This window comes from Ovis canadensis, chromosome 2 (genome assembly GCF_042477335.2).
Source record: "Ovis canadensis isolate MfBH-ARS-UI-01 breed Bighorn chromosome 2, ARS-UI_OviCan_v2, whole genome shotgun sequence".
Classification (NCBI taxonomy): Eukaryota; Metazoa; Chordata; class Mammalia; order Artiodactyla; family Bovidae; genus Ovis; species Ovis canadensis.
Window position 1 is genome coordinate 40,156,471 of NC_091246.1, and position 19,440 is coordinate 40,175,910.

General features: G+C 41.9%; 1 protein-coding gene across 1 annotated transcript in view; it reads right to left on the bottom strand.

Annotated features, from left to right (window-relative positions):
- Positions 1-18,946, bottom strand: part of CDCA2 (cell division cycle associated 2) — a 41,523-nt gene extending 22,577 nt beyond the window's left edge. Inside the window, exons 1-8 of the mRNA XM_069575965.1 lie at positions 18,487-18,946; positions 17,561-17,624; positions 17,295-17,468; positions 15,905-16,050; positions 5,630-5,780; positions 4,123-4,325; positions 1,863-1,950; positions 541-749 (exon numbers count right to left, since the gene is read on the bottom strand). Of these exons, the coding sequence (XP_069432066.1) occupies positions 541-749; positions 1,863-1,950; positions 4,123-4,325; positions 5,630-5,780; positions 15,905-16,050; positions 17,295-17,468; positions 17,561-17,624 (1,035 nt within the window). The 5' untranslated portion in view covers positions 18,487-18,946. The remainder of the gene's footprint in view (positions 1-540; positions 750-1,862; positions 1,951-4,122; positions 4,326-5,629; positions 5,781-15,904; positions 16,051-17,294; positions 17,469-17,560; positions 17,625-18,486) is intronic.
- Positions 18,947-19,440: the final 494 nt, after the last annotated feature.

Here is a 19,440-nt window from a genome sequence, read left to right on the forward strand (position 1 = left end):
AATCCATAATGTGGGCTAAATTCATTTCCTCCTTTTGGATCTGGCAAATGAAGTTAAGGAAAATATAAGTGGGCAGAATTACAGTGTACTCTGGACAGTGTCAACTGAGGTATACTGTATAAATGATCTGAAGTATAAGACTTTCCCCAAAACAAGAAAAAAAAACAAGTATGTAAATAGCATAATATGGTGCTTTGGCTTTTTTTTTTAAATGTGCACTATTTTTATTTTATTTGGACCATTTAAAAAGTTTTTATTGAATTTGTTACAATACTGCTTCTGTTATGTTTTGTGTTTGTTTTTTTTTTGGCCAGGAGGCATGTGGAATCTTCAACATACTATATTCCACACTGAGTGTTAATGAAAAAATAAAGAGCAAAAAGAAAGTGCCAAGTGCTACTACAAGCGAGAAAGAGGAGGTAAAAAATATGGTGAGACATTTTCTATTAGGCCAGTATGACATAATATTTCAGAGGTACTTCTGGGAACCAAAAGCAATCTTGATTTGATTTGCTTTAGGAGGTGTAGCTCTCTACTGACCTGCAGGCTTTCTACACACAGCTTCACAGCGGGTTTCTTCAGTACAGAACGCAGGACAAATGTCTTGGAGGACTGAAGGTCCTTCTGGCACAGTGGGGTAACCAGGGACCTGACTTCAGGAGCTGTGTCTGTGCTCACTTCTGTACATTTATCAACTGAAATGGCATCACTGGATCCTCTCCCTTCCACGGAGGCAGCATCCTGGATTCCTTCAACAGAGTTGTAACCATGAGGGGGGCAGATATCTGAATCAGTCCATTCTACACCAAAGGTAGTGCGTATTTGCAAAGGGAGGAACATGCTCCTCAGAAATTCAACCCGAAGACATCCTGCTTAGAGTGTAACATCTGGGATTTTATTTGAAAATATGAAGAAAAAAAAGGAGAGAAAGTGGCACTGGTCACAGCTTTTAGTTCAAATTGAACTACTGAGGGTAAAGGTAAGGAAGGTGTTTCAGCTCCATGCAAAGTTAAACAGGAATCCTTGGCTCAGCTATTAACTGTTAACCTGCCTCCACTCACGACACCTATGACGGCCATCGTGAAACTAACCTGAGCTAGACAATGAATCTTGACCAATTTTAGTGCTGCAATCAGAAGCATTTTTAGGATGCCAGCCTGGTCCTAAAAATGCTTCTGATTGCAGCACTAAAAGGATGGAGAGGACAAGATGCTGAGGAGAAAGATTATCAAATAAAACAATTCATATTCTGTGTTATTTAGCTGCTAAGTCATGTCTGACTCTTTGCAACCCCATGGACTATAGCCCCCCAGGCTCCTCTGTCTATGGGATTTCCCAGGCAAGAATACTGGAGTGGGTTGCCATTTCCTCCTCCAGGGGATCTTCTTGATCCAGGGATCAAACCCGTGTTTCCTGCACTGGCAGGCATTTTCTTCACCACTGAGTCACCAAGGAAGCCCTCATGTGCCGTTAAATAAGGCAAGGCTCCCACTGCAAATTCTCATAGAAGACCACTGCCTGATGACTGACATGTAACAAGTATATTCTGGGTGCTTAAGAGATATAATGATAAACCAACAGTCAAAGCCTTCATGGCCTGAGGACAAAGAGACAACATAAAATATAGTAACTGGGAGGCGCAGAAGGAAGGAGGTGGCTGTGCCTGTAAAAGGGCAGTATGTCATCTCTCACACAACAAGAGCTCTAAAACATTTCTACTAAACCACGAGCTCCTAAAATGCAAGGAATGGTTTCAGTGTGTCCAAATGTTCGCATATAAGTAAACCAACCATAAATGTCTACTGAACAAACATTTCATGGGTGAATTTAGCACAGGTACCAAGGAAAAACATAACACTTACCACTTGAAGCCTCTGTAAGTTCTGAAAGTAGAGGAGATTCATTCATTAAACATCCATACTGTAGATTTAAACCAGATGCAGAAGATTTCTTGGGGGGAAAAAAACAGTAAAGAAGTATTAAATTTTATTATTTATAGGATTACTATTTTTATAAAGATTTGAGTTAGCCATTACAGATTATCTGGAAATCTGAAGTTAAATCAATCAATACATCACTTCATTATCTAGTTAATTTTTACGGGAATTATGTAGGAATAGAACTAAAAACAGAATATTCATTCTCGCTGACTCCTAAACATCCAATCCAACAATGCTCAATTCCCTAGGAAGCGTTCATAGGGCACAGTTTTTGCTGCCTTATTGTTTGAAGTCTAGAATACTATGTTAACTATTTTCCTTAAAGAGGAAATTCTCAAAATAATGAAAAACAAAATTACCAGTCAAACAATAGAAGATATCAAAAGCTAGAAAGGGAAAACCATGAATGGTCAGGGTAGAAAACACACTCCTATTAATGTGGAAACCATTTCTAAATCATGCTGTGTGTCCAAAAATTAATCAAAATTCTGATTAAAAAATTACCATCAGATGATTTCATATCAACTAGAATAGGCAGAGAGAGCAGAGATTATAAGCGACCCTGAGATACATGTGAAACTCATGGGTCCTGATGGTTGACCAAAATGGGCAGCAAACATCTACCAAGCCAGTCTAGACAGGATCAACAGGACATGTGCTGGAGCTACATGACAGAGAAAGTACAAGGAAAAAAGCTTCCACTCTACTGGTGGAAGGTGTCTTCTCTCACTAAAGAAACAGGAACCTACTGTATCAAAGCAAAACTCAGGGTCGTGAGAGAACTAGCTCCCTGTTTACACTTGTGTGAAGGTCAAGGATCCTTGGGTTGGTGGTGCTAGTGGTAAAGAATCTGCCTGCTAATGCAGGAGGCATAAGAGATGCAGGTTTGATCTCTGGGTCAGGAAGACCCCCAAGAGGAGGGCATGGCAACCCACTCCAGTATTCTTGCCTGGAGAATCCCATAGACAGAGGAGCCTCGTGGGCTATGGTCCATAGGGTCTCAAAGAGTCAGACATTACTGAAGCAACTAAGCACACACACACACAAGGATCTGCAATAGTATTATTGAACTCATGTTGATTATCATCTTTTGATGATGTTGACAGCGTCTAGGCAGTTATAAGTAACAACAAAAAAATCCCTATGGCTACTTGAAAGAAGTGGGGAGAGCAAGGGGAAAATTGCTAAATGACACCTTGCTTTCCAGCTGGTATTAAACCAGTGAGGGGCCGCAATGCAGACATGCCAGACCCCAGACCTTGGGGGTACAGCCCAAGTGTTAACTGTCACCTCATTTATCAGGTCTGTGTAAATAAGATGCTCATATGTCTACTGCTCACAGCAGACAAAATGCTGTTCAAGGGTGGGACTGAGACTTTCTCACTGTGGTACTATTGGTATCTAGAATAATCACAAATAGAAGATCACAGGGCTTCATTTTGCATAGTGGTTTTCATATCAAAAGCAACATATTGATCAAAGCAGTCTCTCACAGCCAGTAAGCCAACCAACCACACAAAAATTTAACAAGCAGGAAATCCCTCATACAAACACAATTTAAAACCCAGCTCAAATATAGTAATAGCATGTTGTTGTTCTTGTTTAGTCACTAAGTCGTCTGAATCTTTTGCAACCCTGTGGATTGTAGTCCCACCAGGCTCCTCTGTCCATGGGATTTCCCAGGCAAGAATACTAGAGTGGATTGTCATTTCCTTCTCCAGGGGATTGTCCCCACTGAGAGATTGAACCTGTGTCTCCTACATTGGCAAGAGGGTTCTTTTACCACTGACCCACCTGGGAAGCCCCAAACACTTCAACACAATGTACATAAGTACTAAAATTGCAAAAGGGCCCTGACAGTCCTCAAATTGGCTAGCTAGAAAAACCAAAACTTCATTTCCTGTTCCCAGTGGCACCCCACTCCAGTACTCTTGCCTGGAAAATCCCATGGATGGAGGAGCCTGGTAGGCTGCAGTCCATGGGGCTGCTGAGGGTCGGACACGACTGAGCGACTTCACTTTGACTTTTCACTTTCATGCATTGGAGAAGGAAATGGCAACCCACTCCAGTGTTCTTGCCTGGAGAATCCCAGGGACGGGGGAGCCTGGTGGGCTGCCGTCTATGGGGTTGAACAGAGTCGGACACAAATGAAGTGACTTAGCAGCAGCAATAAGTGTATTACCTGGGAGAGATCAGCAAAAGTTTCAACAGCACACTTCATGTCTGAACTGGGACAAGCAGCAACACTGACATTGCATGTCTGGAGATTAACCGCATCAGTTAGATTTATGTCAGAGCTGCCTGGAGAGGATATTCTCCGACGTTTGGATGATGACTGTGCAGAGAACTCAGACAGCTGACATTCACCAAGACTTTCCTTTTTGGCTAGGTACACAAAACAAAATAAAAACAAAACACAGGTTCAAATATTTTCTTTTACAGTATCACTTGAAAACTACACCCATCATCATAATTTCATGATGTAATTTAATGCTTCCTTTAACAATGAAAAGGAAAATCTAGTAGTACATTTTTATTCAAAAAAGGAAATATAACTGAAATGCGAGAGAACATGACTACTAAAAAGATAACAATTTAATTATCAGAATTAACTTTCTTTGGGCTTTCAAAAGATGCACCAAGATATATTTGCATTTCTGATATAATATCTCATTCTATTTTTAAATTTAAAATGAAACCTTTCCTTTTGAACATTTTAAAGGATGTGGTTATGTTCCAATATTGGTTCTGTTCTGACTGTATATGATTTTATGAAAAACACAGCCACAATTTTTCCTGGGTACAAAAAGGAAATTTAATTGTCTACAGAATTTATACCAATTATGTAAATAAAATATTTTAAAGCTCAGATAAAAACTGAAAAACAGGTAAGTTACAAGTTACAAATATAAATGAGTACAGGGAGCAGGTTGTGTACTGCAGAGGTGGATGCACTGGATTTGCATTGAGTAACAATGCCCGGCAATCAGGAAGGTGTTGAAATGTACCTGAAGATGGTTCAAGAAACCAAACAAAACCATTTGGAACCTTAGGATTACGCTGATTACAGCAAAGCCAGGATTTTGTCTAGTTCTGGGGTCTGAAACGCTTTGTGGTTGGAAAACCAAAAGTGACAGAAAAAATTACCAAAAAGTTACAATTTAAAACTTATGGTAAAGAGTATGGCAGGCTATTAAGATGTCAGAATAAATATATCTGTTTACAATATCAGGGTTGAGTGTTTGGTATTCATATAAATGCTTACGAAAATTAATAATAACCTCTAAAAAACCAAGGATTTGACAGAAAAACAACAAAATCGTGTAAGCAATTATCCTTCAATATAAAAATAAATTAAAAAACAAGAAAGGTCGTTCACCCAAATCTACAGCATGCCCAATTTTAAAGATGAAAGAGTCCATGGGCTCTGACATTGTAACATTTAACACTTAATTGTGGTCATATGCAAATATAAGGTGTATGCTCAGGAATTATTTTTTTTCAAGAGAAATCAGAAATCTAGATTTTTGTGTGAAACATCCCAAATTTTAAATGTTAGGCTCCACTGAAAAATATGGCTATTCAGAAAAGACATCTTTCACACTATAGAAGTAAATCTTTTTTTAATATCTCAGAGGTTTGTCTCAAAAGATGCGGAAGTCCAAACGGACTGAATTTTTTCTACTCACTCGAGCCTCTGGTCTTGAACACTCCTTCCGCCTCTGAGAATTCAGGACAGTCAGTCATTTTCTCGTTTTCCTTTATGGAGTTAAAAGCCAAATGGAAGGCAGACATTTGCTCTCTTAAAGAATAAACATTTCGATACAAAGCGGGGCTGCCCTGTTAAAATACAGAAGCACAGAGGACATTACAAATCAAGCCAAAGATGGGCTTTTTGAAGATCAGAGGTAAAAAGTTAATAGAGAAGAGACCCTCCTTCCCTGAATCAAACATTTTTAAAGCAATTTCCCCCCCCCCCCCCCGGCTATGCCACTCAGCATGTGGGATCTTAGTTCCCTGAGTAAGAGTCAAACCTGTGCCCCTGCAGTGGCAGGATTCCCTTTAGTGGAACCGTGGAGTCTTAACTACTGGATCAGCAGGGAAGTCCCAAATCATGTACTTTTAGTCTGAACATTCAGTGTGCTGCCCTCATCTCTGTTTCTCCTCTCTCCTATTTGTGCTGAGTCGCTCAGTTGTGTGCAACTCTTTGTGACTCCATGAACGGTAGCCCGCCAGGCTCCTCTGTCCATGGGATTCTCCAGGCAAGAATACTGGAGTGGGTTGCCATGTCCTCCTCCAAGGGATCTTCCCAACCCAGGGATCAAAGCCAGGTCTCCCACGTTGCAGGCAAATTCTTTACCATCTGAGCCACCAGGGAAGCCCAAGAATACTGGAGTGGGTAGCCTATCCCTTCTCCAGCAGGTCTTCCCAACCGAGGAATCAAACCGGGGTCTTCTGAATTGCAGGTGCATTATTTACCAGCTGAGCTACCAGGTAAGCCTTACCAAAGAGCAACAGCTACTCTTGGTAGCTATTAAAAGTTTATATTACTATAAACATGGAGCAACAGGTTGGCCAGTACTGATACTGACAAACCCATGGAGGAGAGAAGAGAAGTCTGTCTGGAGTAGATAGGAAGCACTTTAAAAAGAAACCCAGACAAAACACATCCCATTTATTTGAGTTAAACAAATCTTTATATTTGATGACTTCTCTGGTGACTCAGATGGTAAGGAATCTGTCTGCAATGTGAGAGATGCAGGTTTGATCCCTGGGTCAGGAAGATTCCCTGCAGAAGGAAATGGCAACCCACTCCAGTACTCTTGCCTAGAGAATTCCATGGACAGATGAGCCTAACGGGGTACAGTCCATGGGGTCACAAAGAGTCGGACTAACACTTTTACTTTCATGAACATTGAGTTATATAAGTTGTTTACATATGATATATATTTTCCCTTAAAAATTGTACAGAAGAACTTTTCTTCCAAAGAGGAAATATGGATGAACAGCAGGCGCATGAAATGATGCTTAACATCACTAATCATTCAGTTCAGTTCAGTTGCATCCGACTCTTTGCGACCCCATGAATCACAGCATGCCAGGCCTCCCTGTCCATCACCAACTTCTGGAGGACACTCAGACTCATGTCCATCGAATCAGTGATGCCATCCAGCCATCTCATCCTCTGTCGTCCCCTTCTCCTCCTGCCCCCAATCCCTCCCAGCATCAGAGTCTTTTCCAATGAGTCAACAGCCCTTTGCATGAGGTGGCCAAAGTACTGGAGTTTCAGCTTTAGCATCATTCCCTCCAAAGAAATCCTAGGGCTGATCTCCTTCAGAATGGACTGGTTGGATCTCCTTGCAGTCTAAGGGACTCTCAAGAGTCTTCTCCAACACCACAGTTCAAAAGCATCACTTCTTTGGCACTCAGCCTTCTTCACAGTCCAACTCTCACATCCATACATGACTACTGGAAAAACCAAAGCCTTGACTAGACAGACCTTAGTCATTAGGGAAATGCAAATCAAAACCTCAGTGAAGTATCACCTCACAGCTGTCAGCATGGCTATCATCAAAAAGATCACAGATCAGGACTTCCTTGGTGGTCCAGTGGTTAAGACTCCATGCTTCACTGCAGGGGGCATGGGTTTGATCCCTGGTCTGGTAACTAAGATTTTGCATGCCACATGGTGTGGCCGAAAAAAAAGGAACCCTCATTGCTGTTGGTAGGAATGGAAACTGGTGTAGCCACTGTGGAAAATAGTATGGAGGTCTCTGAAAGAACTAAAAATAGAACTACCACACGACCCAGCAATTCTCCTGGATATATATATAACCCCCTAAAACCTCTAACTTGAAGAGATATGAACACCAATGTTCATAGCAGCATTATTTTCAACTGCCAAGATATGGAAGCAACCTAGGTATCCATCAACAGACCAATGGATACACAACGTATGTACTGGAATATCCACAATATACTGGAATACTACTCAGCCATAAAAAGAGTATAATTTTGCCACCTGCGTCAAATGCACTTGGAAGGCATCATGTTAACTGAAATCAGACAGACGAAGACAAATACTGTACAATATCACTTATATGTCAATCTAAAAAACACAGCAAAAATAAAAACACAGCAAACTAGAGAATGTAACAAAAAAGAATCAGACAGCTATAGAGAACAAAATACTTTTTATGGGATGGGGGTAATATGGGGTTGGGGGGTGGTGAGTGGGAGGTACAAACTAGTGGATATAAGACAGGTTACAAGGATATATTGTACAACACAGGGAATGTAACCAAAACTTTGTAATACCTATAAGTGGAATATAAACTTTAGAAATTACATAAAAAGTAAAAATTAAAAAATTAAAGTCAGTATTAAGAATGTTTTGTCTACACAGTGAAGGCTTTACCCAATAATAAAAGAGAGAGAGAGACTATATGGAGATTAAGGTTACAAGAAAACCACAAATTCTGGAGACAGAGCTATGAAGAAGGGACAAGAAGAAACTATTTGAAAATTTTACCAAATTTTGCTAAAAATAACATTTGACGATCTGCCTTGGCCCCTGTGTCATGTGGAGGTCTCAGCATAACTAGTTCCATCCACACTGGTCTCTATTCATTTCCATCCATACACACACCAGGGGCCAGAACAAGAGACACATGTTCTGCAGTAGCTTGGATACCTCCCTACACATACCCTCTCTCCTTTGGCAACCCCGAGCTAAATCTTTCTGATGTCATGGGGGGTTTACTTCCTCAAAGGTGAAAGCTAGTCATTTATTCAAACTGTAAAGCCAAATAGTTAAAAACAGCTCTCTGGAAACTCTGCTAACAGCTGAAGAGTCATCAAATTAAATTGGTACTAGCAGGGGTTGGGGTAGGGAGCTTCCCTGGTGGCTCAGTGGTAAAGAACCCGTCTGCCAAAGCAGGAGCTGTTTAGTCGGCCAGTCGTGTCCAATGCTTTATGATCCCATGAACTGTAGCCCACCAGACTCCTCTCTGTGGGATTTTCCAGGCAAGAATATTGAAGTGGGCTGCCATTTCCTTCTCCAGCCAATGTAGGAGACATGGGTTTAATCCCTGAACTGGGACGATCCCCTGGAGAAGGAAATGGCAACCCACTCCAATATTCCTGCCTGGAAATCTCATGGACAGAGCAGCCTGGCAGGCTACAGTTCATGAAGTCACAAAACAGTCAGACACGACTTACTGACTAAATAACAAGCAGGGGTAGAATTGCCATATAAATGTAAGTGATGTATCATTTAAGAGTTCTGTTACCCATAAAATAAATTACTGATTAAGTTCTCTATCTAGAACTTCTCCCCACCCACCACCCCCGTCTGTATTATTTAGACTAACATATTTCCACTGATTTGGAGCTTACAGCAACTTAAGGAATTACACTAACAAGCGAAAGTAAAATAAAAAATTACTTCCCTTTAAGATATCATATGGAGAAAACCCTGTTAAAATCCTGAAGCCATGTTTGATGGTGAATCTGCTCACACTCTTGATTTTATTCCCAGTTAAATACATTCATAAAGCAAACTTTGTTACATAACAGAACATTTAAAATTCAAACAGGTTGACAATGTAAACCTTTATGACATAAACAGCACATAACATTCATAAAAAGCTGGTGGTCAACTCTTATCTGAGATACAGAGAAAGAAAGGGTTTATCCTAAAGCCATACAATTTATGTTTAATGTACCTTTTTTGCAAACTTATATTTGAACATGGGACAGTTAGATTTAATTTCCTAGGAGTCTGGCCCATTTTGAAATCTGCTTTAAACAAATTAAAGCTTCCCCAGTCAAAATCATTGTTTCTCTATTTCCTGATGGAGAAAGAGAACAACATTCATATATGAAAAGTAAAGGAAGCATTAAAAAACATACTGCTTTTTTGGATACTTTTGTCTTAGGAATTATATCACTCAATCAACATTCTTTCCCTGTGCCAGAAACCACTTGAAAGGCTCACAATACAGGAGGAAATGACACTGTAGAGTAAAATTCTGAAAACGTATTCATATAATTTCAAGTACAAGAGGTGCCACTGAGAAGCTAAAAAAGGAGTGTGATTTGGTAATAACAGTGCTGCTCTACTTGAGTCAGGACAGCACTCCCTCTGAAGTAACAGCCGAGTTGATATGAAAACAGTAAGTGGGAGACTAAGGAATTCACCTGCAATGCACGAGGCCTGGGTTTGAACCCTGGGCCAAGAATATCCCCTGCAGAAGGGAATGGCAACCCACTCCAGTGTTCTTGCTGGAGAATCCATGGACAGAGGCGTCCACAGGATTGCAGAGATTCGGACAAGACTCACTGACCAACACTATGGATAAGAATGAAAGGAAGATACGAGAAGAGGGAGGCATTCTGCAAAAACAAGGCAAAACAAGAGGCCTGGAATGCAGAGAGGATGCGGCAGAAAGAAGGCAAGGGTGTCCAGAAAATGGCAGGAGATAGGGAGGTGAGGATGGAGTGGGCAGGGCTCGGATCAGGGAGGGCATGAAGGCTTCGAGATGTGGTCTGAGTTTAATTGAAGGCATAACGGGAATCCATGGGAAGGTTTTAATATGCAGAGTGATTGATCTGATTCATACTTTAGCATTTTTATTATTATTTTTGTTGTTGCACGCCGTGGCATGTGAAATCTTTGTTCCCCACCCAGGGATTGAACCTGCACCCCCTTGAATTGGAAGGATGGAGTCTTAACCACTGGACTGCCAAGGAAGTCCCTTATTTGTAATGTATCTCTCTGACTGCTCTGCGGGATGGTGGATGGATCAGGGAAGGTGAGAAGGAGACTAGTTATGAAGAAGCAGCTGGTGATTCAGGTAGAAAGCACGTAAAGGCTGTAGCAGCCGAGCTGAGAGACATGAGAGCTTACAAAGAGGTTTCTGAAATGAAGTGAAAAGGCAATGCTGGGTTGGATGTGAGAGATTAAAAGGAAAGAAACCGAGGAAGACTGGCAGGTTGTTGGCCAGAGCAACTGGACAATGGTGTGTGCTGAGATGGGGAAATGGTGAGGAATGGAAACCTAGAGTTTAGCTGTGACCATGTAATGGCAACCCACTCCAGTGTTCTTGCATGGAGAATCCCAGGGACAGAGGAGCCTAGTGGGCTGCCGTCTATGGGGTCGCACAGAGCTGGACACGACTGAAGTGACTTAGCAGCAGCAGCAGCATGTAATGCTCGAAGTGCTTACTGAAACACCAAAGGGAAGATGCTGAATAGGCAAGAGGGTATCTGACTATGAGCTCTACAGAACTTTGGGCCAACGTTAGACATTTTGGAGTCACGAGTCTATAGACAATGTCCAAAGCCATGGGAAAGGATTAGTTTACACAAGGAAAGCAACAAAATGGGGGCAGAGGAGAGCCTGGGGTGCTCCAACATTTTTGAGGGGAGAACTAAAAAAGGGAGATCAGCAGAGGAAGGGATGACAATAACAAGAAGAAAATGAGGTGAGTTTGGTATCCCCAAGAGCCAAGCAAAGTGGTTCAAGGAGGGAGTAACTGCATTCAGTCAAATGTTGAGGCAAGGCTGATTAAGATGTAAAGTAAGACATAGTTAATCATGGTCTTGGCCAAGGTGTGGGCCATTTGGGATCAATGCAGAAGCCCAGGTGGAGTGGCTACAGTCACTGGAGATGATGGAAGAGGAGTGAGACAGGACAGACAACAGTTCAAGGAGTTTCCTGTGAGGGGCAGGCACAGAAATGGGACGCCATGGGGGTCTAGAGAAAGTTAAGTGGCAGTCGCTCAGTCATGTCCGACTCTTTATGTCCCCACGCACTGCAGCCCACCAGGCTCCTCTGTCCATGGGATCCTCCAGGCAAGAACACTGGAGTGGGTTGCCATTTCCTCCTCTAGGGGGTCTTCCTAACCCAGGAACTGAACATGGGTCTCCAGCACTACAGGCAGATTCTTTACTGTCTGAGTCACCAGGGAATCCCCTAGGGAAAGTTAAAGGGACAGATAAGATTTGTTTGTGCTAAAGGAAAATGACTCAGAAGAAAAGGTTGGATAAGACAAATGCAGAAGGGAAAACAGGTGAAAATAACACACATGGTCACAATAACATAAAGACTTGAATATTCAAGTAACTTATCTACTGGGAAGTTGTAAAGGATGGGAAGTGCATATCTATGTTTATGATACAAGGGATGAGGGAGAAAGAGGGTTGAACACAGTAGGAAGTCAATAGCTAATGCCTTAATACTGAAAGAATAAGAAGCAGCAATTAGGAAAAAAAAAAGAGAAGACAGCCAAGTTGGAAAGGGAAAAATAAAACTGTCACTATCTTCAGATGACATATGTACAAACACAGCCACACTAAAAAACTGTTGGAATAAAGAAATTCAATAAAATTGCAGAATAAAAAATGAACATACAAAAATCTGTTGTTTCTACACTCAAATAAAGAATTATAGGAAAGAAGATTTAAGAGAACATTTACAGCTGTATCAAAGAGAATAAAATACTAAGAAATAAACTGAACCAAGGAAGTGAAAGATCTATATCTTGAAAACTGTAAGACACTGATGAAAGGAACTGAAAAAAAGGCACAAATAAATGGAAAGGTATTTTGTGCTCCTGGACTGCAAGACGCATTTGTTAAAAGGTCCACACTACCCAAAACAATCTCCGGATTCACTGCAACCCCTGTCTAAATTTCAACAGTGTGTAAAATATCACAGAAATGAAACAAACAGTCCTGAAGCTTGTTGCTGTTCAGTCGCTCAGTGGTCTCTGACTCTTTGCAGCCCCATGCACCACAACATGCCAGGCTTCCCTGCCCTTCACTGTCTCCTGGAGTTTGATCAGACTCTGCGACTGAGCACGAGCAGTTGTCAAAGTGTCGCACTTTTAAATGTGAACAGAGTCAAGGATCACTAGGCATCTGAAGAAAAGATCTGAGCATGAGCCAGAACCTATAACAATTAAGTAGTAAAATGAGACCCCAAGATCTAAGGAAAAAAAAAACTATGATGTCCTCAACAGGCCACCGTGAGAGATAGCCCATCATGATATTTTATAACAGCAGGAATGGAGCTTCCAGAATGAAGAAGAAGGCTAAACAAAGGATAGGGAATCAAAGGTAAGTTGAATGAATGAAGGAATGAATAGGATTTTTTTCATTCTCTAAGCTAAAATACAACAGAAAATGCCTTCAAAATTTCAAAATTTTGAGGGAAAATAGGTCCAACCCAGATTTCTATACAGGATAAACCTAATTCAATTATGTTGGTAGGATAAACTTTATCAGATATGCAGAGGCTCCAGAAAAATGAGGTAGTACACCAAGAAAAGATATGAAAATATGGAGAAAGGAAATACAAATAGGAGAGAAAAAGGAAATCACCAAGGATGGTGAAAGGAAGTCATGAAGTGCCAGCTGTCCAGCAAATCTAGATCGAAGCCAATCTAAGTCAGAGGGCACTTAGAGATGAGAAAAGGATGGATGGACTCCTAAGATTGACAGTTCGGTCAGAGTGTGGGGATTCTCAAGATTACATGATACAAGATTAAACCAAAAAAAAAAAAAAGAGGCAGGAGATGCAGGTTCGATCCCTGGGTTGGGAAGATTTCCTGAAGAAAATGGCAACCCACTCTAGTATTCTTGCCTGGAGAATCCCATGGGCAGAGGAGCCTGGCAGGCTACAGTACAGGGGTTGCAAAGAGTTGGACGCAGCTGTGTACACATGCACACAAACACCATAGATAATATACAATAAGCCCTTATTTAAACCAACATTGTAATTGGTTGTATTGGCAGGAAGGGGAAAGTGTTGGAATAGTTATGGTTAGGAGATGTGAACGAGCAAAGCTCTCATTTTTCAAAGAAATATAAACAATGAGAGCAAAGCTAAAACAGAGGGACTTGCCTGGTGGTCCAGTGATTAAGACTCCATGCTTCCAATGTCGTGGCTGCAGGTTTGATTCCTGGCTGGGGAACTAAGACCTCACGTGGCGTGCAGCACAGCCAGAACAACGACAAATACCATGTTCCAGGCAGAGTTGTAAGTACGTCATATGTATTAATTTATTCATCCTCATAAAACTCTTGCTACTGTTATAACCCATTTTATACATGAGGAAACTGGGACACAGAAGTCAACTAATCTGCCAAAAGTCACAATGAACTAATAATAAACCTAAGAATCAAACACTAGCAGTATAACCCCACAGGCCATGCTGCCATCTACTCTAACACAGTTCTCAAGAAGTCTTTACACTCTAAAAAATGACTGACCACTTCAGAGACTCTCAATTCATGTGGGTTGTATCTATCAAGAGTATTTCAAGAATTTTTTCAGAATTGTGGACATTTTTCTTTAATGCACCACAAAATTCAATAAAGATTTCTTACAGGTTAGTTGCAAGGTCAAATACGAAGTTTACATCAGTTAAAAGTTAGTCAAAAGTTCAAGTTAGGTCAATGAACTTTTCATATTATGTTATGTTAGAATCCATGGGCTTATCCTTCAACTTGAAGGTGTATTTTGCAAGCACTTGTCATGCAGAGTATACTGGTTCATTCAGCTGTGCATATCTTCCAAACGCTGATATATTTCATTATGCAATACTAAAATTATCCAAACATCACATTCATTAATAACCTCAAGGATCCATCAGAAAAGCAGTCACTGGGAAGTTGTCCAATAAGTTCAGAGTGGTGGTGAATACAAGTTTTTCATAATTCTGATTCTCTCTCAAAAACTTGAATTTTTTTCATTGGGAAGAAATACCCATCTTTCCTTGAAATGGCAAGTTCACTGTTTATTTCTGAGAAAATGCCAGCCACATTCCCAAGTCTGGCTAACTATGTCTGTTTGTCAGATAAATATGATGTTCCCTGAAAATAATAGCTAGTTCAACTCACAGCGCCGACAGTCACATCCACGATTTTTCTGGAAACATCCACCACACTTTGGTATGTACTTTGAAAGCACGTGGTGTCCACTTCCCATTTCATCACACATAATATTTCAGGGTTGAAAAATTAAAATGGATGATTTTTTTATTGCTTCATCAAGGAAGTTAAGTGAAATGGGACTTATTATTATTTCCTGTGAATGCTGGACAGTGATGAAGGTAGAATGACTGCTTGGTGCTATCAGCTTTTACACCATGAATGTAACATCAATAGAGTGAAAAAAGGGCAAATTACCATCTTAGTGTTGTTTCAAAACATAATTTTGACCTCATGGGCCTTGTGGATGGGACTCAGGGATTCCCAGGAACCTGCAGATAATTTTTGAGAAGGCTTGCAGTGCACTAAACAGCCTTCCATATACACAGGGTCTAAAACTGAAAGATAAAGAAGTGCCAATAAAAGTACCTTTTAAAATAGGAAGGTCAAGACCAAAAGAGCCACAGAAGGACAAGCCAGGGACTGTCTTTCAGTACAAGTCTGCTACTATTTGACTTTTTAGTGGCATTTACTAGTCTAATAAAAATTGGCAAAAACATCTAAATACTTTCCCATCAACAGACAAATACTTAGCTCCTTTCCACAAAGTTATCCCAAATTTATTTTATGGGGGGGGGGGGGGGGGCGACTCTTATCCCTACATGCCAATGCATAGCAGTTATTATTAGACACTTACAGACAAAACATTAAAAGAAGGTTGGAAAAACAAACACTGCCTCACCTCATTACACAGACAGGAACTAGACAACAATTAGCAAAATAAAATAGAAAGCACTTCCAGAATGCCATTTCCATACAGCATCTTATAACTCTTACTAGATCCATGCTCAACATCAACATTTCTGCTAAGATCAAAATCTCTGTAAGACACAGAGAAGATATTCTTTCACCAGATTCAAAACAGATGAGGTGCACTGCAGAGCTCCAACACTGTACAAAAGCTTTCTAAACAGCAAAACATCCTTCTAGAAGAATTCATGATGGAACTTAGAAGAACACCATACCTGAAAAGGGGAAGTCTGGGTCAATGAAGCATTCTTTAAACTCCGTTGCTCGGCAACGAAACGAATTAGGTGGTTTGTTTCAGGAAGGCCCCGAAGACCAACTGTAGAGCGCCGTCTGGATTTTTTAAGGTAGGGTGATGACTTTTCTGTAATGAAAACTCTCTTTTAAGTTGGAACAAAACAAAAGGCAATCATCAGTAATCACACCCTGAACACCCCCATGATCCACTAGCCTGAGAGAGACCATGGTAAAAAAGTGATACAGAAATCTAAATGGAAAACCGTAAAGAAGACTGTTCACACACCATCAGTTTTCGGGTAGGGACCTTTGTTTTGACTACTGATTTATTCCATGCCCTGGAGCTGTGCACAGAATATAGAAAGCGTTTATCAAATAATTGTGTAACACATTTGAATTAACACATCTCATATTTTGTTTCATATTTCCTGCACAGGATTGGTAAGGGCTTGCTTTGGACTAAGAATTTCCCTTTATCTGAATTAGTCTAATCTCCAAGGACAATCTCCCCCTTGGCACATACTTTCAAGTTCTGCTATCTCAAGACGATTTGTTTCTCCTTGATATTTGTCTACCTTCAGCACATTACCCTGAATTCCAGCTGCACACCTAAACACACGAAGTAAGTCTAGCTTTCTAAAGGTCTAAGAGCGTTCTTTTTTTCTTTTTTCAAAGTTGTGGCATGCAGGATCTAGTTTCCAGACCAGAGATCCAACCTTGGCCCCCTGCATTGGGAACTTGGAGTCTTAGCCACTGGACCACCAGAGTAGTGCCAAGTGGGATGTTCTTGAGAAGGGAGCACAGGATGGTTTGCCACTATGGTATGGTCTCCATCATGTGTTATTAAGCTAGTGCCCTTTGGCTTTCAAGCACATTTTCCTCCATAGTTAAATACTGTTCTCTAATTCCATTCCTATTATTTCTTTCTTCTCCAGCAAAAACAGACTTCAAAAGTGAATTTTATTTCTACTCTGTAAGGGAGATTAGCCCGGGTCAATTTTCTGTTTGTAAGTTTGAAGAGGCATACCCTACTTTTTCAATTTCATATTTTCCTAGTTGCCTTTTAGCTTTCTCTCATTTTTGCTATACATGACTGTTGAATGTATTACTATTTAGGGCATACACCCTCCTGTATTCCATGTGTTGGGTCAAAGAGCAATTTGCACACATATTCTTCTCCAGTTTAAATACGGAGCATAGCTGTGAGTCAGGAACAACATAATCTTGGTGCCCTGGAACCCTGATCTAGTACGTTTGAGAGCCAATCAATTTAGACACATAACATGCTAAGCCAGATGGGGCAGGTGAACAGTACAGAGTTTAACTTATAAACTTTTAAAAGCACTGCAACAAAAGGACAACATTTCTTACCTGAAGAGTTATTTACAAAGCTTTCAGGTGTAATTCCCAATTGCTCCACAGTTACTGTGGAAAAGTTCAAAGGTGATTTAAAAGTCTCTGATGTGTAACGATTAGGAGTCGTTTCAGGTGCCCTCTTGTGGGGAGTTACAAGCTTCCCATTTCCCAAAATGAAAGGGGTTTTTCCTAAAACAGACAACATGTGGTAGAGGTTAAACATCATTAGAAGATAAATATTTAAACCTTTAATTTCACAGAGACAACAGATCTCTACATACCAGCGTTATTAATAGGAGACTCCTTGGTTTGAAGGGGCTCGCTGTCTTGTGAACAAGTATCCATCTAAAGAGAGAGAGGAGGAAAAAGAAAAATAACCTCACCTCCAAGATTAATGTGATTTGATTGAGATCCTCTTTCAAGACTGAATTCTAATACAATCCATGATGTTGCTGTTTAGTCGCCAAGTCGTGTTCAATTCTTTTGTGTCCCCATGGACTGTAGCCAGCCAGGCTCCTCTTTCCATGAGATATCCCAGGCAAGAATACTGGAGTGGGTTGCCATTTCCTTCTCCAGGGGATCTTCCCGACCCAGGAATTGAACCAGACAGCTCCTACGCTGACAGGTGGATTCTTTTTACCAGGGAAGCCCAACACAATCTACACTGGCACGAAAACAGGTGTCAAAAGACTACTTTAGGACCTCAAATTAAAGAGGAATGGAGGAGACTGCTCTTCGGGATGAAACGAAGCAGACCCCATAAGCCAAGGATTTTCAATCTTAGGGAACATCGGACTCATCTGGGCACTCTGTTAGAGACGCACCTTTTGCAGACTCCCAAAATTCTAATTCAGGAGGTCTGCCCAGACCTCAAGAGTTTGCATATTAAAAAGCACGCGGGTGATCCAGTGGAACACACTGCTGAGAAACCCCCCCGAAGAAACAGCTCGGCGGCACTGTGCTGCGCTTAGTCGTGTCCGACTTTGCGACCCCCCTGGACTGTAGACGGCCAGGCTCCTCTGTCTATGGGACTCTCCAGGCAAGAAGACTGGAGTGGGTTGCCATTCCCTTCTCCCGGGGATCTTCCCAACCCAGGGATCGAACCCAGGTCTTCCGCATTGCAGGCGGATTCTTTACTGCCAGAGCTATCAGGGAAGCCCTGAATCTGCACTAGTTTCTGAAATCCCAACCAGATCACTTGCCTTACCTCCCGTAGGGTTTATTTTGAACGCTACTCCGATGAATGTTGGGGCTGCCGTGCCTTCTAGATCTCGGCTCTTTGGTCCTGAAGCATTCGCTTGAGAAAACAACTATCGGCCGTCAAGTCATCCGCAGGGGGGCTCCCAGATCCCCCACCCCCAACACCCCAACCTGCGGCCGGAGTCCCTTACAGCTTTCCTTCCGCGAGGGCTCGGACCGCCACCCGATTCAAATCGCCGGCCCCGCCTCCTCGGCGTCCGGGCGTTACTCTGCAAATCTCTACGCCGCCGCCACCCGCACGTGTGCGCGCGCACTCCGAACCCTGCCAGGCCTTTACATCGCCGTCCCAGGAAAAGGAGAGGCTTCGTGGGCTCGAAGAGACACCACCACTAGCTGCCGATAACACACTGACCAAAGAGACCAGCTGTTGACCTCTGTCCGCAGGGACTACTTTTTGTGAGAGGCTCGCGGAAGATCCCTTCGGTTGTTTTTAAACGCCGTACCCCGCCTTTCGATTGGATGCTGCAAACTTCGAAAAGAATCCTTGGACCAATCAGGACAGAAAAGCTGACCGGCTCTTACCCAATCAGCGAGCCCCAGCCTCAGCCGTTTCCTCTGTGGGTTGGGCGAGGGGGAGGTGCTAAAGTTGGGAGGCGCTGACTGGTTATGGGTCACTTCCAGCGCTCCACCTCCTTCTCTCAAACCCCGCCTTCGTATGCAGATTACTTCTACCTGGTGTTGGCTTTGCGCCTGCTCAGTAATGCTTTGAGCCGCCGTTCGGCTCCAGGTTGAGCTCTGATTGGCTGATAACCCTTCCCTGTCGGCTAGACTGCAGCCTCTCTTCCCTCCTTCCACCTGGGCTGGGTTAGTGAGAGCCCACCCAGTGCAGGGGGATGATTGGTTGAGTGCTGCCCTGCGCTGCCCGATGATTGGCGGAGCTTAGAGTCAGTCTGGGAGAGGT